Here is a 21,908-nt window from a genome sequence, read left to right as displayed (position 1 = left end):
CCATAGCGGGATGTGGGTGCCATACTGGGATGCAGGTAATATACCAGGATACGGATTCCTGTAGCAGGATGCAGGTGCTGTACTGGGATGCAGAAACCTGTACCAGGATGCAGGTGCCCATAGCAGGATGCAGGTACAGTACTGGAATACATGTATCCATACTGGGATGCAAGTAATGTAGATGGAACGCAGGTTCCAGTACAGGGATACAGATACTGTACTGGGATGCAGGTACCTGTACTGGGATGTGGATGCTCATACTGGGATGCGCGTACTGTACAAGGAGGTGGGTACCAGTACTGGGATACAGGTATCGTACTGAGATGTGTGTATCCATAGTGGGATGTAGATACCAGTACCGGGATGCAGGTATCCGTAGTGGGATACAGCTACCAGTACGGGGATGTAGGTGCCTGTACCGGGATGCAGGTGCCCATACTGGGATACTGGGATGCAGGTGCCCGTACCAGGCTGCCGGTGCCCGGTGGCGGCTCCCTCCCCGTGCCACGTCCCGGGACGCGGGGCCGGGGCTGCCGGCGGGGCGGAGCGGAGCGGGGCAGGTCCCGGTTCCCCGCGCGGCGGCGGCGGGGGGGGGGGGCGCGGGGGGGGCGCTGCGCCGTGCGCTGCGGCGGGGGCGGCTCCGCTCGGCTCCGCTCCCGCCCCCGCCGCCGCCGCCGCCGCCGCCCCGCTGCCATCGGCGGCTCCCGGCGCCGCCGCTCGCCGCTCGCTCCCGGGCCCGCCGCAACGCGGGGCTGGCGGGGAGAGCCGACCCCCCCGCCGTCCCCGCCGCCCGCGCCGCTCCCCTGCCCGGTTCGCCGGCCCCGGGCGCGGGGGAGCGGCGGAGCCCGCCGCCCGCCGGGTGCATGGACAGGAGCTCCCTGCTCCAGCTCATCCAGGAGCAGGTGAGAGCTGGGGGGGCGGGGGGAAACGCTGCCGAGGGGCGGGCGGGCACCGGGCTCCGCTCCGGGGCGGGGGGGCGAAGGGGGGGGGGGTGCCGCCGTGCACCGGGCATCGTTACCGGGGAGGATGCTCGCGCGCACCGGCCACGGCTGCCGCGCAGCGGGCAGCGCTGCCCGCCGCTCTGGCACGCACCGGGCAGCGCTGCCCTCCCAGGGCGGCTACCGTGCCCGCTGCCCCTCGCCGAGCACCCTCCGGTGTGCCCCGACGCTGCCCCGGGAGACCCGCGTCCCCGTTGCGCCTCTGAGACCGCGCGGCTCAGCTCACTTGTGGCCCCCCCCTCACCCGGCAACTCCCCGCTCCGCCTGCCCCGGGCCCGATCCTGCCGGGCGCACCCTCAAGGACGAGGGGTGCTGGGCAGCCGAGCCCCAACGCCTGCGGTGGTGCCCAGCCCCAGCGCTGGGTGCAGGATGGGGCCCCGAGGTCCTGGGGCTGCCGTGGGGCTCGCCCACCCCGGGGGGAGACTCACCCCCAGCCCCGTGGCCTGATTGCGGGATCAGGCCGTGGAGCCGTAACGCTGCGTAGCGGTGGGCTCCGCACCGCTGGCAGGATCAGGCCCCGACGCGTTCACACCCGCTGCACCCCGGCCCTGCCCGGTGCTCAGCCCCGAAGCTCCCCGGGTGCTCCATCCCCCTGCCCCGCACCGAGCCGCCCCTGGGGATGGGGAGGGAAATTCTTGGGGGGGATCAGGAATATGGATGGTCCCCCCCTCGCCCCCGCTGGCTGGGTGACCTTGGCTGAGTCCCGGGAGCTGTGGTGCTGTGCCCCGTGTCACCCCGCTGTTGGGTGCTGGGGCTCCCTGTGCCTCTGAGTCCTTTGGGGATGGACGAGCAGCGTCTTCCCGGGGCGTGAGCGGGACTTGGGAGAGCCCAGCAGGGCCCAGGAGCTGGGGGGGCTGGGGATCGGGCCCCCCCGGGGGGTTGCGGGGGGCCAGTGGGGTTGGGGTGGGGGGGAGATGCACCCCGAAAGCAGAGAGGGGCTCCTGGCCGCTGTCGGGGCTCTCCGGGGCCCGGTGAGCTCAGCGTGTGCCAGCGCGTGGGGATGGTGTGTGCCAGGTCCCGGCATGTGCCACGCGCACGTGGTGCCTGTGGGGTGGCGGGCACGGGGCGGGAGGGGACGGATGGCCCCTGGGTGCTCCTGCACCCCAATGGCTGGGGCTGCTCCCACGGGCCAGCAGCTGCACCCCACATCTCGCACCCCACATCCTGCACCCCACATCCCACACCCTGCATTCCCCCGGGCATCCACGCCCACCTGAGGGACTCCGGGCACCCAGACACTCCTTGGCACAGGGGCTTTGGCTGTTCCCCGCCGGGGACAGAGGGACGGGGTGCATGCCAGGGTGGGGGTACTCTCCCATGCCCCCCAGGACTCCATCTCCTGCCCGTCCCATGAGGCCGCGTTTCCCCTCCTGCTTTTCATTCCCTGGCACAGAAAGGAGCAAACCCCACATGATTTACAGGGGCATTCTGTGGGGCGCGGGGTCCTGGCCCCCCTCAGCTGGGCACTGAGCTGTTCTCCAGCCATTGGGGCTCTCTCCCTGTCTCCGTCCTCCTCGTGCCACCCCAGGCTCCTCATCTCTGCTAACAGCACCACATTGGGTACCCCAGGGTGCTGGGTGCGGGGTGCCTGGAGGGCTCAGGGTGCCCAGTCAGTGCCGGGAGCCCCAGGGGTGGCACAAGGCGCCCTGGCACAGGGTGCCTGGCATGGTGGAGCCCAGCAGTGAGGGCACGCGGGAGGAGGAGGAGGAGGCGGAGGAGGAGAAGGAGGTTGGTGCCAGGGCTGCGCGTGTGTTTAGCTTCGTGGCTTCCCGGCTGGCAGCCTGCTGGTGGCGAGAAATAACTGAGTGGGAGAGTGTTGGCTGCGCCGCGGGGAGACGGGGACGGGGATGCCGGCACGGCATGGGGCACCTGCACGGCATGGAGCACCCGCATGGCACAGGGCACCCACTCGGTGTGGGGTGCAGGATGGGTGCAGGTTGTAGCCTCCCTTGCAGAGGCAGGAGCTGGTGTCGTGGAGTGGCACATGGTGCCACCAGGCTTGAGGGCAGGGTGAGGGGCACTGGAAAGTCTCCCCGGCCCATTGGGGAGCTGTGGCATTCTGGTGATGCCCCATGCCGTGCCCTGCAGCTTGACCCTGAAAACACCGGCTTCATCGGGGTGGAGACATTCGCCAGCCTCGTGCACAGCCATGAGCTGCCCCTGGACCCCGCCAAGCTGGACATGCTGGTGGCCCTGGCACAGGGCAACGACGAGGGGCAGGTCTGCTATCAGGAGCTGGTAGACCTGGTCAGTGCCCGGGGGGGGATGCAGGGACAGGGGTGAGTGGCCGGGTGCCAGCCTGGGGTGGGCACTGGGCACCTCCCTGTGTCCCTGGGGAGGCGGGCAGATGCCGGTGGTCCCCAGGGGCTCCTCTGGCATGGCATGATGGCACAGCCTCGGGGTGGCTGGTCCCACCGCACTGTAGCACGGGGTGGTGGCAATGGGCAAGGGGTGGCTACAAGCCCACCGGCCCGAGGTGCCCCTGTGGCCCCTGCGGGCACGGCCTGTCTCCGCAGATCAGCAGCAAGCGCTCGAGCAGCTTCAAGCGTGCCATCGCCAATGGGCAGCGCGCCCTGCCCCGCGATGTGCTGCTGGACGAGACCGGCCTGGGCATCTACAAGCGCTTCGTCCGCTATGTGGCCTACGAGATCCTGCCCTGCGAGATGGACCGGCGCTGGTACTTCTACCAGCACCGCACGTGCCCGCCCCCCGTCTTCATGGCAGCCGTCACCCTCACCCAGGTAAGGGTGCCAGCTGGCTGGTGCCCAGGCTGACCCTGGCTGAAGCGACCTGGTGCCCTTGTGGGGCTCAGATCTGGGGTGAAGGGATGGGTGACCCCGGTTGTGATGTCCTGGTGCCCTTGTGGAGCTCAGATCTGGGGTGAAGGGATGGGTGACGTGCCAGTGGCCACAGAGGGCTCAAACCAAGGACAGAGAGGATGGGTGACCCCAGTTGTCATGTGCCAGTGCCCGTATGGGAACTCAGACATGGGGCAGACGGGGTGGGTGACCCCACCCCAAGCCGGAGGGATGGAAGGGGGGAGGTTTCGGTGGTGCCAGGGCTGACGGCCGTGGTGTTTGGTGCAGATCATCGTGTTCCTCTGCTACGGGGCCCGGCTGAACAAGTGGGTGCTGCAGACCTACCACCCCGAGTACATGAAGAGCCCCCTGATCTACCACCCCGGGCACCGAGCACGCGCCTGGCGCTTCCTCACCTACATGTTCATGCACGTGGGGTAGGTCCCTGCCTGGGGGGAGGAGGGTATGATGACACCGGGGGCTGCGTGGGTTGAGCCACCGCGTGTCCCCTCCTGTGCCCGCACAGGCTGGAGCAGTTGGGGTTCAACGCCCTCCTGCAGCTGATGATCGGGGTGCCCCTGGAGATGGTGCATGGCATCCTGCGCATCAGCTTCCTCTACCTGGCCGGTGTCTTGGCAGGTGGGTGCGTGCCCGGGGCTGGGGGGGGCATCCCCATCCGTCCCTGTCACCAGCTCCAGGGAGGGCACAGGGAGCTGCATCCCGAGTTTGATGGGAGTGTGGGGGCTTCGCTCATCGCCCACCCTCCACCGCTGGGTACCCCCCTGCACTGCCAGCATCTTGCCCCGGGGGGGCTGGGGGGGGCAACACAGCCTGTAATTAATTAATGTGGACTGTAATTAATTAATGCCATGGGGGGGTGAGGCCCTGTGCTGAGCCTTGCCCATGCCCGCAGGCTCCCTCACTGTCTCCATCACGGACATGCGGGCACCCCTGGTCGGGGGCTCAGGGGGGGTCTACGCACTCTGCTCGGCCCATCTCGCCAACGTCGTCATGGTCAGCGGGGGGTGCGGGAGGGGTGGGTGCAGGGTGTGACATCGGGGGTGGCATGGGGTGGGTGGCATGGGAGGGTGGGCAGCGTGGTGTGATGTGAGCTGTGTGGGGGAATACTGGGGAGGGTGGGTGCCATTAGGGGGTGCAAGAGGGTGAGCAACATGGTGCGACATTGGGGAGGGGGGTGGCATGGGAGGGTGGGCAGCATGGTGTGATATTGGGGGGAGGGGATGCCAGGGGGTGGCATCAGAGGCAGGTGCCATTGTGGGGTGGTCAGTGTGGTGTGATATTGGGGGGGGGTGCCATGGGGTGGGCACCATCGGGGGGGGTATGCCGTGGGGTGGGCACCATGGCAGCGAGGAGCACCTTGGGTGGCATCGGGGGGTGGGAGGGGGAGGGGGAAATCTATGGGGACAGGGACACAGCTCCACAGGGGCACGCTGGGGGCCCTGGTGCTGGAGCACACCTGGTGCCAGGGCACGTCCATCGGTCTATCCGTCCATCCACCCCAGAACTGGGCTGGGATGCGCTGCCCCTACAAGCTGCTGCGGATGGTGCTGGCGCTGGTGTGCAGTAAGTACCCAGGGGTGCTCCCCGTCCCCGGGGGTGCCCATTTGGGGGGTGGCGGGTGGTGGTGGGAATAAGCGGGGCCGCTGAGCGTGTCCCGCCAATGCCCTACAGTGAGCTCGGAGGTGGGTCGCGCCGTCTGGCTCCGCTTCTCGCCGCCGCTGCCAGCCTCGGGCCCCCAGCCCAGCTTCATGGCACACCTGGCCGGGGCCATCGTGGGCATCAGCATGGGGCTGACCATCCTGCGCAGCTACGAGGAGAGCCTGCGCGACCAGTGCGGCTGGTGGGTCCTGCTCCTCTCCTATGGCACCTTCCTCCTCTTCGCCGTCTTCTGGAACATCTTCGCCTACGACCTGCTGGGGGCACAGATCCCCCCCCCACCATAACTCCCCCCCTGTCTCTCCCCAATGGTGGTGGTGGTGGTGGTGGGTGGGGGGGGGTCCCCCGCGCGTGACATGGGGACAGGCCACCCCCCCTGCCCTCTCGGTGCTAGCGAGCGCGCTGCCCCCCCCCCTCCATGGGCTGCCTGTGTGTGTGTGTGTCCCCCAAAAATGTACCCTGGCACCCACTCCTCCCCCGCTGTGCCCCCCCCCCCCATTCCAAAGGATGCTTCAGCCCTGCCCTGGCATCGCCCACTCCCCTCCCCGGGGTACCCGCGGGGCTCGGGATGTGCCCCCCCGGCAAGGGGGTTGTGTGTCCCCCTTCTCAACTTGCTCCCGTACCCCCTTTTCGGGGTGGGGGGGCCCAACTCGTTGCCCCCCCCCCCCGGACCTGCACTTTCCCCCGAAGGACTGGTGCCAAAATAGGAGCGATTTATTTTTCTACGCCAAAATAAATATAAATAACGGGAAGAGAGAGAAAAAATGACCGAAACTACGGGGGGGGCCGCTGAGACCGGCCCAACTCGTTTCAGCAGTGCCCTCGGCAGCCCAGGCCCCCCCTCCCCGTGCCCTCATCCCCCCCCCCGGCTTTGCTGCCAGCCGCCCTCCCCATGGCGGGGGGCGCGCCTCGGGATGGAGGGCACGGGGGGGGTGTGTGTGCCCGTCCCGACCTCCCCCCCCCCAATTTCCCCCCCCCCCCGACCTTTTTGGAGTATAAATAAATATTTTGCACACTGCGGGGGCTGCGTCTCTTGGGGGGGGGGGAGTTGGGGGGTGTCCGGGGATGCCCCTTCCCCCCCGCTCCGATCCCTGCTTGATTAAATGAGGGCCCTGGGGGGGGGGGGGGAGGCGTTGGGGCGGGGGGAGGTGAGGGGAGCAGCCGGGGACGGGATTTAACTGGAGCAGAAAACTCCGGGATGCGCGAAACGGCACCGGCTCGGCCCCGCGGTGCTGCCTGCCCGGGGGGGCGGGGGGGGTAAAAAAGGGGGGGGGGGGAGGGGAGGGCGTGCAGGGCTGTGGCTCTGCAGCGCGGGCTGGGCACTGAAGCCCCCTCTGCCCCCCTTCCTCCATCCATCCACACACCCCTCTGTACCCCCACATCTCCCGCAACCCCCAGCCCCGCTACACCCCCCCGATCCCCCATCCAGCCCCCTCGATGCAGCCCCCACATCCCTGTACCCCCATTCAGCCCCCCCTCATCCCGTACCCCCATCCAGCCCCCCATCCAGCCCCCCCCCCCTCCCCGTACCCCCCATTCAGGCCCCCCCACCCAGCCCCCTCCATCCCGTACCCCCATCCAGCCCCCCTCACCCCGTACCGCCCATCCAGCCCCCCCACCCCGTACCCCCCATCCAGCCCCCCCCATCCAGCCCCCCCACCCTGTACCTCCCATCCAGCCCCCCCATCCCGTACCCCCATCCAGCCCCCCCCAAACCGCCCCACCCACCCGTACCCCCATCCAGCCCCCTCGATCCAGCCCCCACATCCCCTTACCCCCATCCAACCCCCCCACCCCCATCCAGCCCCCCCCCCATCCAGCCCCCCTCCCCCAGCCCCCCCACCCGTACCCCCATCCAGCTCCCCCCATCCAGCCCCCGCACCCGTACCCCCATCCAGGCTCCCATCCAGACCCCCCCCCCCCCCCGTACCCCCATCCAGCCCCCCCCATCCAGCCCTGCAAACCTCACCCGCCCCCGCCCCCCGCCCCGCCCCCCGCCCCGCCCCTCCTCGCCCCCGCCCCGCCCCCCGCCCCCAGACCCCGCCCCCCGCTCCCCCCGCCCCGCCCTTCCGCTCCCGCCCCCGGCCCCGCCCCCCGCGCTGGCCCCGCCCCCCCCGGCCCGGCCCCGGAAGCGGCGGCGCCGGCGGTGGCGGCTGTCGCAGTGCGCGGCCGGAGCCAGAGGAGCCGGCGGCCCCGAGCGGGCCGGGCCGGGCCGGGCCGGGCGGTGCCATGAAGGGGAAGGAGGAGCGGGAGGGCGGCGCGGCGGGGCCCGGGGCGGCGGGGCCGGGCGCGGGGGGCGGCAGCCCCGAGAAGAGCCACAGCGCGCAGGAGCACAAGGAGCAGGGCAACCGGCTCTTCGGCGGCCGCAAGTACCCCGAGGCCGCCGCCTGCTACGGCCGCGCCATCGTGAGTCCCGGCGGCACCCCCACCCCCGGCTGGGACCCACCCCCCTCCCCCGGGCCTGGCCTTGGCACCCCGCGATGGGACACCACCCCCCCCACCCCCCCCCCCGGGCCTGGGCACCCCCTGGGATGGGACATCCCTGGCCTGGGCACTCCTGGGACAGGACCCCCCCCGGCCTAGACCACTCCCTCCGGCCTGACCTCCCCCACCCCCAGGCCTGCATCCCCTCCCTGGGCCTGGCCTGGCCCCCCCGCGCCCCTCAGCCTGGGCTAGTGCCCCTTGCACCGCCCCCAGCCAGGCCCGTCCCACCACCGGGCTCCAAGATGGACTCTCCTGCGTCCACCCCACCCCAGGGTGCCCCCAGCTTGGGCTTGTGGCCCCTGACCCCACCACAGCCCCAGGCTGCCCCTGGTAGGGCAGACGTGCCGTGGGGTGGAGGGCTGCAGCCCCCCCCAGCCAGGGCATGGTGGGGGGGACACAGGCTGCCCATGGGGACTGGCCCTGGCTCTTGCCAGGGTGATGGTTGGCTTTAAACTGACAGAGGGGAGATTTCGATTAGATCTAAGGAATTCTTCCCTCTGAGGGTGCTGAGGCACCCCAGGTTGCCCAGAGAAGCTGTGGCTGCCCCATCCCTGGCAGTGTTCAAGGCCAGGTTGGATGAGGCTTTGGGCAACCTGGTGTAGTGGAAGGTGTCCCTGCCCATGGCAGGGGGTTGGAAATAGATGGTCTTGAAGGTCCCTTCCAACCCAAACCATTCTGTGATTCTGTGGTGGTACGCAGCCAGCTCACCGCGTCACCCTGTTGTCACCGCGCCGTGTCCCTGCCAGCCCGTGGCGGGCAGTGGGGCGGTTGCCGTCACTAGCCACAGCACGGGTCTCACCTTGCAGAACCGCAACCCCTTGGTGGCCGTCTACTACACCAACCGAGCCCTCTGCTACCTGAAAATGCAGCAGCACGACAAGGCGCTGGCGGACTGCAAGCGCGCCCTGGAGCTGGACGGCCAGTCAGTGAAGGCTCACTTCTTCCTGGGCCAGTGCCAGATGGAGATGGAGAATTACGACGAGGCAATCGCCAACCTGCAGAGAGGTGAGTGAGTGGGCATGGTGCCGGTGTCCCCCTCCCCACCCATCCACTGAGAAAGGACCAGGGATGGTGAGATGGAAGCAGGTGCTGGCTCTGAGATGCCCATTCCCTCCCTAGCCTACAACCTTGCCAAGGAGCAGCGGCTGAATTTCGGGGATGACATCCCCAGCGCGCTGCGCATCGCGAAGAAGAAGCGCTGGAACAGCATTGAGGAGAAGCGGATCAACCAGGAGAACGAGCTGCACTCCTACCTGACCAAGCTGATCATGGCAGAGAAGGAGAGGTAACACGGGGTGCTGGTGGGTGCCATGAAGCCGCCGCAGCTCCGTATGGTGCCTCTGCCTTCCCGGAGGTGCTGGCAGAGCCCTGCAGCCAGGGCAGCAGCTGGGAAGGGAGCGCCAGCATCCCTCCCTCCCTCGCTTCTCATCTCCCTGCTCTGTCTCAGGGAGCTGGCCGAGTGCCGAAAGACTCAGCAGGAAGAAAATGTGGACGAGAGCCGGAGCCGAGTTCAGCTGGCCAGCATCGAGGCCAAACACGTAAGCGGGGAGGCCGGGGCTGCTCACGGAGGCTGGGAGATGTGCCGGGCCTTCCTCGTCCCGTCCTCATCCCCATGTGCTGCTGCAGCCGAGGAAGCCACAGGGCTGTGGCTGTGCAGGGGAAAGTCAGGAGAGCCCAGGGCAGAGCACGGCTTCTCAGCCATCGTTCCTGTGGCCCGAGCTGCTGGTGGTGGGTTTCCCTGTGTCCCCGTGCTGGCTGCCCCTGCTCTGTTCCCTCTTGTCCCAGTCCCGGGGCAGCCCAGCAGCGCTGACGCCCAGTTGCGCTCCCCCGGTGCTGGACCTGTTGTTCTCCCGGGGCCGCGCAACACGAGCGGCTCTCGGCTGCGTGTGGGTCTGGGTGCTGGCCTGGCACAGGAGTCTAATCCTGGGATAAAAATAGCCCCACAAAGGCAGGTTATTTTTAAGCTGGATCACTCCTGCCACGCGGCGCGGCGCAGCCTGTAGCCGTGCGAACGCCAGCTGGGGGCTGCGAAGGCAGAGGGGCCACCAGGGACCTGCCGCAGCACCCATGGGGTGAAAGGCTTCAGGGCTCGCTCCCTGGGGACCCGTAGCCCTCGTGCACAGGGGTTCCCTCGTCCTCAAGGCCTTCTCTTGCAGGACAAATACCTGGCAGACATGGACGAGCTCTTCTCTCAGGTGGATGAGAAGAGGAAGGTGAGTGTGCCCCAGTGCGTGTGCCCGTCTCTCCCCATCTGGAGCTGCTCGCCATAAACCTACTTTACTCCGCGCTACCACCTCTTCCCATCTTCCTCCCTGAGCCGGCACCGGCTCCCAGCCCCCTTTTGTTGATGCTGGGCTTGCCCAGCCCCTCCTGACCCTGCTCCGCTTCTCTCGAGCCAGAAGCGGGACATCCCTGACTACCTGTGCGGGAAGATCAGTTTCGAGCTGATGCGAGAGCCCTGCATCACGCCCAGCGGGATCACCTACGACAGGAAGGACATCGAGGAGCATCTCCAGGTACCACCAGCCCAGGGGGAGGGGGGGCTTCCCAGGACCTTGCCTGCAGTCCTCTGCCTGCCCTCCCTTGAAGGCACCTGCCTGCCCAACTAAAGGCTCAAAAGCCTCCTTGGGTTTGGTCCCAGTTACCTGCCCGGGCAGCTCCCTGCGGAGGTGCCAGGACAGGCAGGAAGGCGTCAGGCGCTGCCAGGCCCTGCCCGCAGCGGAGGCAGCTGTTAGCAAGGGGCCTTGAGCCTTGACCCGCTCTCATCCTGCTGGGAGGCACCTTCGGAGGCGGGGGGCTCTCCCCCCGCCCACCTCTTTCCTGCTCCCAGCAGGCATGTGGATGCCTGGTTGCTACCGGATGCCAGCATGGCACTGGCTTCATGGCTGCCTGTGCCCCGGGGCCGAGGCCGGGCACGTGGAGTAACCGGTTCGCGGGCGTCTCCTCCCTTACAGCGCGTGGGTCATTTCGATCCGGTGACGCGGAGTCCCCTGACGCAGGACCAGCTGATCCCCAACCTCGCCATGAAGGAGGTGATAGACGCCTTCATCTCGGAGAACGGCTGGGTGGAGGATTACTGAGGGGCCGAGGCGGGCAGTGCGGCCTGCCCGGGCTCCCCTGGCACAGACGGCTCTCGCTGGGCTAGCACCATGCCTTACTCGCTCTCCGGCTGTTCCCCCTCCGCTCCGGGTGCCCAGGAACCCAGCGGAAGGGCTGGGCGAGGGCACGTCGCCATCTCTCCTTCCCGAGGAGCCGCAGTGACTGGGTGGGCACAAAGGCTCCCCGGGCTCCCCTCTCCACCAGCTCCTCACCGACCGCGGCGCTTGGAGGAAGACCTGCCTGGGGGTTTGAAGAAGGCTGGCTCGTCACCATGGCCTGGAAGGTCTCACCAACGTCTTCATCGCCCAGCGAGCAGGGTTCCCCTCGGCTACGGCAGCTGAAAATCCCTAAAGATCGCATCCTGCTCTGGGGAGGTGCCGCGAGGAGCTTGCCGAGACGAGCGCCCGGTGCTAGTCTGGCCCGGCCCCCTCCCGGTGTACATAGTTGTTTCCTCCTTCCACCTCCTGCCTGGCCAAGGTCGTGTCCTCCTCTCCTGTAAATAGCCATTTGCTGGGATGGGAGACCAACATTCCCGCTGCGGATGCCGACTCGCCCTCCACCTTTTCCTGGGAAACTGGTGCCCCGGGGCTGGAAGGGGCTGGCTCATGCATCCCCTCGCCCACCAGGACCATGGTTCCCTGCAAGCAACCACCCAGGTTGAAATTCTCCTTCCTTTTAATGAAATCCCTTTTAAAAAAAAAAAACAACCAACCAACCAAAAAAATCACCAAATGAAAAGAAAACCACTGAGAAATCCACGGCTGACAGACACCAGCCTGCCCGGCTTCGGAGCGCTCTCTGGAAGGTTGCCAATGTCCATTAACAACAGAAAAATAAATATATAAAAATAATAATAAAAAAATAATTCAGCAATAAGTGTGTGGGGGGAAAAAAAAAAAAGAGCTGGAGTGGTTCACAGCAGCGATCTCTGCACTGGGCAGACCATGTCCTGGCTTGGGAAGCGGTGCCATCCCACGAGGAGTGGGTTTGCCTGCTCCCCCCGTGCCACGGTGGGCTCCCCGCTGCCCGCCCCGGAGTGGGATGTAGCAATACACAAGGTACTGTGGCTTGGGAACCAGTGTCATCCCATAAGGAGCGGGTTTGCCCACTCCCCCCATGCCCGCCCCAGGGCGGGATGTAGCAATACACAAGGCGCCGTGGCAGAACAACAACTTTAATCCAAAGGGGAGGGAAAAGACCAGTAAAAAACCAGCACATCTCCAGGCACTTGGTGCCAACATCAGTAGTTGAGGGGGGGCGAATCTATTCCCCAGAGCTGCCGCCCTGGCACGCTCTCTCCACGGCCAGGATGACGGTGGCACGTCCTTGGCCGTCCCAGCTCTACCCCAGGAAGGTGGAGATGAAGACGCTGGTGTCCAGGTTGAGGGTGGCGTGCCACCAGCGGTCAGGGAAGTACAGGACCTGCCAGGACAGAGCAGGAGGGTCCCATGGGCTCCTGCACCCTGTGCCCTGGGGGGGCTGTTTGGGTGGCTCCGCCGCTTTCCCGACGGGAGCGGAGAAGCAGGGTGACGCAGGGGCTGGCCGGACTCACCTCCCCAGGGCGGAGGGTGCACTCCAGCGGCCGCTCGGCCGGCGGCAGCGCGGGGTACGTGCGGTGGAGCCAGGCCAGCGTTGTCTCGTTGGGGTGGAAGTGGGGTGTCTTATCCGGCGGGTACAGAAACCAGCGCTGGAAGACACCGGGGGAGGGAGACACCCCTATTTCCCTTCCAGCCCCTCGGGGGTTGGTGCTCCTCCATCCCAGCACGTTCAGGGGATGCTCCTGGGGGTCTTCCTTTCTCTCCCTCCCCCCTCCTCCGGGGGCTCATTTCTCACCTTCCTGCCAAAGATCACCTCAGAGAAACCAGGGCCGTGCCAGTGAAAGGGAACACCAGAGCCCGAGCCTACAGAGAGAGCAAGGATGTTGGTGCTGGGGAGACACCCCCACCCCCCCCACACCCTTCCCAGCCCACCCTGGCACTGCCCGCACCCACTGCCACCCCTGTCAGCACCCACCTGCGATCCCAAAGCTGTAGGCAGGGCTGGTGCCCGGGATACGGAAAGGGGGGGGCACGTACTGCTGGAAGAGGGGGCCCCACTCGGTGAAGTTGTTGTCCCCGAAGAAGTAGAGGGTGTCTGGGGAGGGGGGGAGACGGGGAGGATGAGGATGGCGTAGGGCAGGGGGATGCACGGCTGCGAAGCGCAACCACGCCACTACCCACCGCTGCCCAGTTTGGCCGGATCCTGCGGTTTCAGCAGCTGCTCCACGTACTCCTGGAAGGGCACGTCCACTGCGGGCAGGGGAGAGGCGGGGGGTCACGCCGGTACCCCCGGGCAGGCCCTGCCCGCCGTGGGGGGGCGGTGGGGCTCGGCCCTCGCCCTCACCTTTGCGGTAGGAGTAGGTGTTGGCCGTGCTGAGCCGCACCGGGCGGGAGCCGAAGGCCGCCAGCAGCTTCTCCCGGGTGCAGAGGGCACGGAAGGCCTGGGGCGGGGGGGGGAATGGCGGGGCCGGGATGCAGCCGGGGCCCCGGCCCTCCCTGGAAGCCCCTCACCCAGCGGTCCCCGCGCCGCCACTCACCGAGTTGTCCGTGACGCCGCGGAGGATGACCGGCCGGGAAAAGGCGAACCTGGGGGAGAGCACCGCAGCGGGGTCCCGCACGGCCGGCCGTACCGGGGTCTTCCCCCAACACCCCTAACCCCCCGCGGCCCGCGCCCCGAACCCCCGGCACCCCGGGGACCGGCCCCGGTAGCCTGCCCGGGACACCGGGACCTGCCCCCGCCCCGGTACCCCCTCTCGGGGCAGCGGCCGCCCGTACCGCTGCAGGAAGAGGGAGTAGGTGAGGGAGGCGTCGGCCCGCTCCACGGTGCACCGCTGCTCCTCCGGTACCGTGCCCGCCAGCCTGCAACGGGAAGCTCCGCTCAGAACCGGGACCGGCGCCTGCACCGGCACCGGGCCCGGCCCGCCGCCCTTACCAGCCGCCGCCCGGCGAGTCGGCGCCGCCTGCGGGCCGGGCCCAGGCCAGCGGCAGCAGCAGCGAGAGCAGCCGCCGCGCCGCCGCCATCGCGGAGCGGGACGGGCCGGGCGGCGGTACCGGGGCGGCTGGCGGACTACGCTTCCCAGCAGGCCCCGCGGCTCGCGCTGACGCGGCGCGCTACCATTGGCTGCGTGTCTCACTACGGCTCCTGGCCGGGGCCACAGCTTAAAAGGGCAACGTCTTAAAGAGGCCACGTAGAGACAGCGGGGCCCACGACATCCCCGGTGGCCGCGGGGCAGAGACCCCCGAGCGCGGAACGGAACCGGGGCCGGGACCGAGCTGCCCCGGGGCCTCGAGGGCCACTGCAGCCAGGTTAAGCAAAGACAAGAGGCGTGGCTCAGTTCAGCTGCTCTGTTTTGTTTTAATCCAGTACAAAAGGGGCGGGCAGGGGGAAGCGGGGGGGGGCCACACAGGGCCCCTATTTACACAAAAATAAATAACTGGAGGGAGGGAGGTGCGGGGAGGGCACAGGCAGGAGGCCCTGCCAGCCCTGCCCACCACCACCTGCCCCACCTGGCTGCCATCTCCTCCGCTTGCCGAGGGGCTCAGGTGTACTCGCAGAGGTGGCCGCAGCCGGCGGGGCAGTGGGAACTGGTCTCCAGCCACTTCATGATGTGCTGGAGGTGGCCGCCGTGGCTGCAGCCCTGGCACCAGACGAAGAGCCCCTTCACCACGTGGTGACAGACGGCACACATGCTGGCACACTGCCGACACCTGCGCCAGAGAGAAGGGGGTGAGCAGGAGAGCCCGCAGGGCGCAGCGAGGGGGATCGGGGGGCACCAACCCCATCCTCCTGCCCTCCTCTCCTTGGCGACCAGGGCATGGTCCCCTCCTCCCTGCCTGGAGCGCTGCCCTCACCTGTCACAGATCCAGCCCCTGTTGCTCATGGGCCGCTTGCAGTTGCTGCAGTTGACGTGCAGGGTGGTGGAAGCCTGGTTGAGGCAGTTGATGGCACGACACGTGCTCAGCTTGATCACCTCGTTGGAGATGTTCCAGAGCTGGAAGCGCTGCAGCAGGTCGATGTAGGACGTGTACCAGTGCTCCTGGGGACAGCCGCAGACAGCTGAGCCTCAACACCCCCCAAAACCCTCCCCAGGATCCCAGCCCTGCGTCCCAAAGGCAAGATTCCTGCACGGGGGAAACTCCTCCGTGGGGATGAGGAAGAGGCGTCCTTCCCCAAATCCACAGGCTGAGGCCACTTCCCCACCCTTGCCCTGCGGACACCACCTCGGGTCCGTGCCAGGACCGCCGGTAGGACAGCCAGCTGGGTACCAGGGGTCCTGGAGCTGCCCACCCCAGGTTAGAACAGGCCTGGCAGGGGCTGGAGGAGAAAGGAGGTGCCCAGAGCCCAGGCGGGATCCCATTGCATTGGCATACACCACCACTGGGTCCCACCAAGGTGACCTACTGCATCTCGTAGGGGTTGCTGCACCAGCCATGAAGAGAAGGTCCGGTTCCTACGCAGCCAGGAAGGGGCTTCCTGGGGTCTTACCTGGGTCTGCTCATCGATCTCCTTGCGGATGCGGTCTCCCAGCACGATGAGGATGGACACGGCCGTCTGCACATCGCCCTGCTCGGCATAGAAGAGGAGCGTGTCCCGCACGATGGGATTGAAGAAGTCGGAGGGCAGGCGGTTCTCGTAGAGCGAGTGGGAGATGGAGATGAGGGAGAAGGACTCCACGGGTGTCAGCGACACCGTCTCAGCCTCGTTGCCGCTGACGTGAGGGGAGTCAGCCTTGTCTTGCAGGTGGTCCAAGGCCGACGGGTTGTCCACGATCTCGTGGCGCAGGGGAAAGGCTTCTTGGGGAAGGCTGTATTCCTGCTCCTCAGCTGTGAGGAGAGGGATCCGGTCAAAAACAAGGAGGGAAGGCCAGGAGAAAATCCAGCCATGTGTCTGGGACACACAACGCCACCCAGCACCAGCCGTTCACTCACCATGTGGGTTCTCATGGTCCATCATGTACAGGTCATCCTCATCCGCTTCCACGTCTCCCAGCAGATAGTCCGCAGGGACGTCGCTGCCCTCTGTCTCCTCATTGTCTGCATGCCCAGGGAAAGAGAAATCAGCTCATCCCCCTCGGGCACACGGGTGGATCCACATCCCCTACGCCCTGCCCCAGTGTGCCAGGCTGTGCCCGAGCCAGATGGCTCAGCTCCCCACCGCAGTCGCGTTCCCGGCACCCGCAGCCACCACTGTGCAGGTCACGGGGGTGAGTTGTCCTTCTGCAACACCCTGGGGCTCGGTGTGCTTCACCTGGGGGCTGCAGAAGGTCCAGTCACCTCCCAGTTTATAGGGTAAGTTTACCAGTTTGCCCCCTATCAGGGCTATCGACAGCTGAGGAGGGAAGAGCTGCGGGATCGGGACTGTGCCCGCCCCAGAATCCTTACCCTCGTTGTTGATCAGAGTGGAGGAGGAATCCATAAGGATGTTTTCCGTGCGGCTTTCTCCTTTGCTGCGGTCCAGTCTCGACTCGGTGCCCAGCCCAGAGGGAATGTCCTTCAGGTTAAAGCTGGGAAAGAAGCCAAATTTAAACGTCACGGAAGTTGCCAGCCCCCATTCTTGCCTGTGCACAGCCCGGACACAGCTCCGCAGCTGCGACAACCGGCCGTTCCCACGTCATGACTTAAAAACAAGGATGCCTTGCAGTTGTTAACACAGCCTTTTCCAGCAAGGCATTTCGGAGCCGAGCGCTGGCACTGGATGCAGAGCTCGGTCGAGGAGAGCGTTTTGTTTGATGTGGAGTCAAGTGTCTGCCACTCACGCTGGGAAACCCGGCCCTGCAAGGGCTGACAGCTCATTTGGAATCCTCACCCTCTGCTTTTAGATGTCACCGAGAAGAGGAAAAACAAGTTTTCCTGCTTCATCAGCCCACGGTGGAGCTCTCCACGCCAGCCAGCCACTCGCAGAGCTGGGCTGTCCTCTCCCTTTGGAGAGCAGGCGACGACCTCTCCGCACCAGCAGCAGGACGGGGGTTCTCCAGCCCAGCCCTCGGTCACAGTCGCCAATTAAACCACTACAAAGATGGAACCAGCCCCACCACAGCTTCAGACCTCGTTTGAAGGAGGAGGGAGCAGCGTGCAAGCCTGCATGGCTTGAGGCCAGGCTGGCCGCTCGCTTCTCACACTCATATGGAAAAAGATCAAACAATAGAATCATGGAATGGTTTGGGTTGGAAGGGACCTCAGAGACCATCTAGTTCCAACCCCCCTGCCATGGGCAGGGACACCTTCCACTACATCAGGTTGCCCAAAGCCTCATTCCACCTGGCCTTGAACACTTCCAGGGATGGGGCAGCCGCAACTTCTCTGGGCAACCTGGTCCAGTGCCTCATCACCCTCAGAGGGAAGAATTTCTTCCTTAGATCTAATAGAAATCTCCCCTTTCAGTTTAAAGCCATTGCCCCTTGTGCTGTCACTACACGCCCTTGTCCAAAGCCCCTCTCCAGCTTTCTTGCAGCCCCTTTAGGCATTGGAAGGCTGCTATAAGATCACCCCGGAGCCTTCTCTTCTCCAGGCTGAACAGTCCCAACTCTCCCAGCCTGTCTCCATAGCAGAGGTGCTCCAGCCCTCGGATGATCTCCGTGGCCTCCTCTGATGGGCCAACCTCCAAACCAGCGTGGCCTGAGGCTGGGGCAGAGCCAGCCCTGTTCCTACCCTGTGCCTCCAGCCCAGCCCAGGAGCCATCTCTGCTCTCCCACTCGTGGAGCCGTCCCAGCCGTGTCGTTGTCACTGCGGCTCCCCTCACCTGTTCATGAGCGGCAGGGCGGCGCTGCCTTTCCCCATACTGTGGTTGAGGTTGGCAGACGACACGGTGCCAAGGCTGGAGTAGATAATTCGCAGCATCGTCCACGTTTGAGCCACCTGCGTGAGAGACAGCGGCGGTCAGACCTCGCCAGGTGAAAACCTGGAATTTCCTCTCTGCAAATTCCCATCATCTGCTGATCTAGAGCTGGGCAGGCTCTCAGGGGGGTCAAGTTTCTGGGCAACGATCTTGTAGGCAACAGTGGTACGGGTTTGGTGCCAGGCGGAGGTACGCCTGGGACAGCCAGAGGTCACAGCCGGCTGGAGAGCTGCCACCTGCTCGGGTGGCGGGCCTCATCCTGGCAGCACCTGTCAACCCCAGCACCAGCCTGGCTCTGCGCCAAGAGCCTCCAGCCCAGCTCTCACCTGGTTGCGGTCCAAGCCCTTGGCCACCTTGGCATTGTGGTCGCAGAGCTCAGCCAGGGGCCTGCCGGCCAGCGCGTACTGCTTGGCGGTGTGCACGAACCAGTCCATGCTGCCACTCTCCACGTCTGTCTCGAAGACGCTGAGGGCGCTGGAGGAGGAGATGTACTCGAACTGCTCTGTGGGGTCCAGCTTGCGCTTGAAAAAGATGGGGTGACGCCGGTCCCCGATGTAGGGCTTGCGGTTGGAGTCGGAGGAGATGAGGCTCTCCTTGGCGGCGAAGGCCAGGTCTCCGTAGAGGCTGTAGCACAGCCCCTCGGGGTTGGCCCGGTCGATGGGCTGGCTGGCGTCCTTGAAGATGTGCTGGTAGAGGGTGCTGTCCTTGGAACCGGACAGGAGGAAGTAGGGGTCGTGGAGGTGACGCCACACGATGCCCGTGGTGACGTCCTTGTGCTCCTCGAACATGGCGGAGGGGATGAAGGGCCGCCGCACGTCCCAGACGTAGATGTTGTGGTCCACCATCATGGAGCAGGTGGCGATGTGGTGCTTGCACTCCGGGCGCCACTTCACCCGGGCCACGGAGGCGATGGTCTGCACGCAGTAAATCTCCTTCGCCCGCGTGGTGTTCATGTCCCACACCTTCACCATCTTATCCCGGCCGCCTGTTGCCAGCCAGCCCCTGGGAGAAGGGTGGAGAAAGACAGTGAGACACCAGCTTGGGCCAGGATCCACGTCCATTCATCCCTCTTTTCCTGCCCCGGCACAGAAGCGCTCACAAATACGGATGTGAGCACGTACAGGCCAAGGGGAGGCAGCTGGGCTGCGATCACACCCTCTCCTCCCACACACTACCCTAACACCTCCATTCTCCAACAACCAGGTCAGGCAACACCCCTCCTTCCTGCTCCCTGTGTCTTTTGAGCCACACTCATCTGAAGGGCTCCCAGCCAGACCAGTTCCCCCCACCTCCGGTTTCTACTTTCCAGGGACAGAGAGAGGGGAAAAAAAGGCCAGTCTGAACGTGTTTTGGTGCCTCTCTAAGCTCGGGAGGAGTCGCAGCGCTGCCTGGCAGGAAGCGAGGAGCCACCTGCACACCACAAGTGTTTCCACACTCCAGTTGCCCCCGGGGAAAGGCAGGAGGGAAACGGGATCAAACGCAGCGAGCTGCATCCTGGAGCAGCCATGCAGCTGCTGTTCCTGAGCGGAGCACTGGAGTGAGAGGCTGCCCAGACACGAGGGGCAGGACAGCAGCTCGCCATACCTGACCATTAGGAACGCAATCAGGATCCCCCAATTTGTCAAAGAACAAAACCAAAACACCCCAACACCCCCTCAAATCAAAGGAATAATCGCTCCCATCATCCAGCAACAGCGCAGCCCCTGACACAAGGGGCCAAGGTATCAGAGACCCTGCTTTCCTCACCCGGGAAGATCCCAATCCCATCTTTAGGGCCTCCCCGGTCTCCGACGGAGCTGGGCGGCTGGCAGGGTCCGGCCCCACACACACCTGTCCTCTGGGTGCCAGTCACAGCAGAAGACGGGGCCGTTGTGGGCCGTGAACATCCTCTCATAGCGGTCCGGCCGGCGGATGTCCCACAGCTGCACGTTCCCGTTCTCAAAGGTGGCAGCGAAGGTGAAGTAATCCCGGATGCTGAACTGGACGTCACGCACGCTCTCCGACTGGCCTGAGTGGGGACAGAAGTTGAGATTTGGTGGAACAGAGCTCCAGCGAAGCTAAAAACTCCCCACTGGAAAAGCCATGGGGGTCACCAGCCCAAAGAGAAGGTGAAGCAGGGAGTGATGTGGCCACCTTCCACCTCCGGTGCAGACCCAGCCCACTGCTGAGTGGGGAAAAATGCACCAAAATGCCTCTCGGCTCCCTCCCTGCCTGCTCCGGACATCGCACCCTGAGCAAACCCTCTTCCCAGGCACGGAGAAAGGGAAAAGCCCCCAGCCTCCACCTCTCACCAGGGTAGGGGGACAAGCAACAGCCCGCATTCGTACCAGAGAAGGTGCTGACAGAGTCCTTCTTGCGCAGGTCGAAGCATTTCATGTAGCCGTCCTGGGAGCCGCTGAGGAGCATGTAGACCTCGGTGGGGTGGAAGCAGACCTTGTTGACGGTGCGCTTGTGCTCAGTGAAGAGCTGGTCCTGCTTGTTGCGGGACGGCTTGCCCAGGTTCCAGGTGACGACCACGCCATTGGTGGCGGCGGTGGCCAGCAGGTTCTCGTCCATCTGGTGCCACACCACATCCGCGCAGCTGAAGTTTAAGGAGGGTTTGCGGCCGACGCGGAGGTTCAGCTTCTCCACAAACTGGTCCTCCTCGATAGAGTAGATCTTGAAGATGTTGCGGCCAGCCACCACCACCTGGGCAGCATCACGGCACACGCTGATGGCGTTGGCGGGGGCGTCCAGGTGGCAGAACATGGTCCGTCCCGTGAGGGTGTTGCCCCCCAGGGCAGTGGTGACTCTGGCCATTTTCTCCATGGCCGTCCTCGGGGCGCACTCCCCTATCCAGGAGCAGGCTCGGAGGCTCACGTCCCCACAGGCTGCATTCACGCTCGCCCGGCCACCCTGCTCCACCTCAGCCAGAGCTGGGAAGAGACAGACTCGGCTCCCGCAGCTCCTGGCAGGCCCAGGTGGCTTCAACCACAGCTTTTTGTGGCCACATCAACGGGCCGTAGAGGTGAGGGACTACAGCCTGATCGCCACCTACAGGGAGAGAGATACAGCCCCACGTCGGGCTTCTCCTCCTGCTGCCTTCTGCAACTCCTTCTCAGGGAGTTCCTGAAAACCTTTTCCGGGTTTCTTGTTCCCTCCTCAGTTCAGCCCCCTCGAGATGCTCTGCTGACGAGAGCGGCTGTCGGTGATGTTACGGGAGGTCGACTACGGTGACGTGGACTGAGGCAAACAGCATCTCCAGCAAGAGGTTGAGTGAAACAAGGCCATGGTCATCTCCGCGGGGCATTCCCTGTGCCCCAAACCCCTGCAAACACCACAGGCAGGGGTTCACTCTGCTTCTCTAGTGGGGGGAGGGACATACACACCAGTATCCCCCACCAGGCAGAGGAGCAGCTTTTACCATCCCTGTCCCAAGTCAGGATGCCAGTGGCTGGCAGCTACTCTGGGGGTGCCCTGGGGCCAACAAGGCTGCCTGGGGGTTGCAGGGTCTCGGAGGGCACCCACAGGCCGGCTCCCCCCTGAGACAAGCCCTCCTGCTCCTACACCCTTCCCCTGCCAGGAGCCCCAGCCCCTCTCACACTCCACATTCCCCCCTCCTCAGGGCCCGCTCCTGACCCACAGCCCCCTCAGGGGCCCCTCTCACCCCTCAGCCCCCAGGTCCTTCTCAGGGCCCGCTCCCTCCTCTCAGCCCCCCCGGGTCCCCCTCAAGGCCCTCAGGTCCTCCCCAGGGCCTCTCAGCCCCCCAGGTGTCCCCCCCAGGTCCCCCTCAGCCCCCCCGGTCCCTCTCAGCCCCCCGGGTCCCCCTCAGAACCCGCTCCCGCCCTTCAGCCGCCTCAGGGCCCCATCCCATCCCATCCCATCCCGTCCCGTCCCACTCACGGCCCTCAGAGCCCCCTCCGGCCCCTCAGCCCGCTCTGCCGCCGCCAAGCAGGCCCTCCCTGGCCCCGGTGCCGTACCCGGTGCCGGCGCAGCCCCG

At 65.9% G+C, this 21,908-nt stretch overlaps 4 protein-coding genes across 6 annotated transcripts; 2 read left to right on the top strand and 2 right to left on the bottom strand.

The window, feature by feature from the left end:
• The first annotated feature begins 863 nt into the window (after positions 1–863).
• Positions 864–5,760, top strand: RHBDL1 (rhomboid like 1). Of its 2 annotated transcripts, XM_086621947.1 has the most exons (8): positions 864–902; positions 3,087–3,245; positions 3,515–3,739; positions 4,085–4,233; positions 4,323–4,435; positions 4,710–4,810; positions 5,320–5,380; positions 5,489–5,760. In XM_086621947.1, the coding sequence occupies exons 1-8, from the start codon at positions 864–866 to the stop codon at positions 5,758–5,760; spliced, it is 1,119 nt and encodes a 372-aa protein (XP_086478073.1). The 2 variants fall into 2 exon arrangements, with proteins under 2 accessions (XP_086478073.1, XP_086478074.1); XM_086621948.1 differs by lacking the exon at positions 3,515–3,739.
• A 1,942-nt stretch (positions 5,761–7,702) lies between these two features.
• On the top strand, positions 7,703–11,915 carry STUB1 (STIP1 homology and U-box containing protein 1). Of its 2 annotated transcripts, none has more exons than XM_086621950.1 (7): positions 7,703–7,879; positions 8,764–8,962; positions 9,077–9,242; positions 9,405–9,495; positions 10,114–10,170; positions 10,357–10,472; positions 10,893–11,915. In XM_086621950.1, exons 1-7 carry the CDS (start codon positions 7,703–7,705, stop codon positions 11,035–11,037), a joined length of 951 nt encoding a protein of 316 aa, XP_086478076.1. In that variant the 3' UTR covers positions 11,038–11,915. The 2 variants fall into 2 exon arrangements, with proteins under 2 accessions (XP_086478076.1, XP_086478075.1); XM_086621949.1 differs by having other exon boundaries at positions 10,357–10,473; positions 10,912–11,914.
• A 35-nt stretch (positions 11,916–11,950) lies between these two features.
• On the bottom strand, positions 11,951–14,115 carry JMJD8 (jumonji domain containing 8). The gene is made up of 9 exons (XM_086622515.1): positions 14,027–14,115; positions 13,870–13,953; positions 13,632–13,680; positions 13,439–13,535; positions 13,276–13,344; positions 13,070–13,189; positions 12,890–12,957; positions 12,609–12,743; positions 11,951–12,478 (listed from the first exon to the last, which is right to left on the bottom strand). Exons 1-9 carry the CDS (start codon positions 14,113–14,115, stop codon positions 12,398–12,400), a joined length of 792 nt encoding a protein of 263 aa, XP_086478641.1. The 3' UTR covers positions 11,951–12,397.
• Positions 14,116–14,561: 446 nt separating this feature from the next.
• On the bottom strand, positions 14,562–21,908 carry WDR24 (WD repeat domain 24). Its single transcript, XM_086621931.1, has 10 exons — positions 21,889–21,908; positions 20,257–21,236; positions 19,760–19,937; positions 18,256–18,931; positions 17,834–17,949; positions 16,477–16,598; positions 16,024–16,128; positions 15,581–15,918; positions 14,947–15,131; positions 14,562–14,802 (listed from the first exon to the last, which is right to left on the bottom strand). The coding sequence occupies exons 2-10, from the start codon at positions 20,735–20,737 to the stop codon at positions 14,634–14,636; spliced, it is 2,370 nt and encodes a 789-aa protein (XP_086478057.1). The 5' UTR covers positions 20,738–21,236; positions 21,889–21,908; the 3' UTR covers positions 14,562–14,633.

This window comes from Tauraco erythrolophus, chromosome 17 (assembly GCF_009769465.1).
Source record: "Tauraco erythrolophus isolate bTauEry1 chromosome 17, bTauEry1.pri, whole genome shotgun sequence".
Lineage (NCBI taxonomy): Eukaryota > Metazoa > Chordata > Aves > Musophagiformes > Musophagidae > Tauraco > Tauraco erythrolophus.
This window is presented reverse-complemented; position numbering and strand designations above follow the sequence as displayed.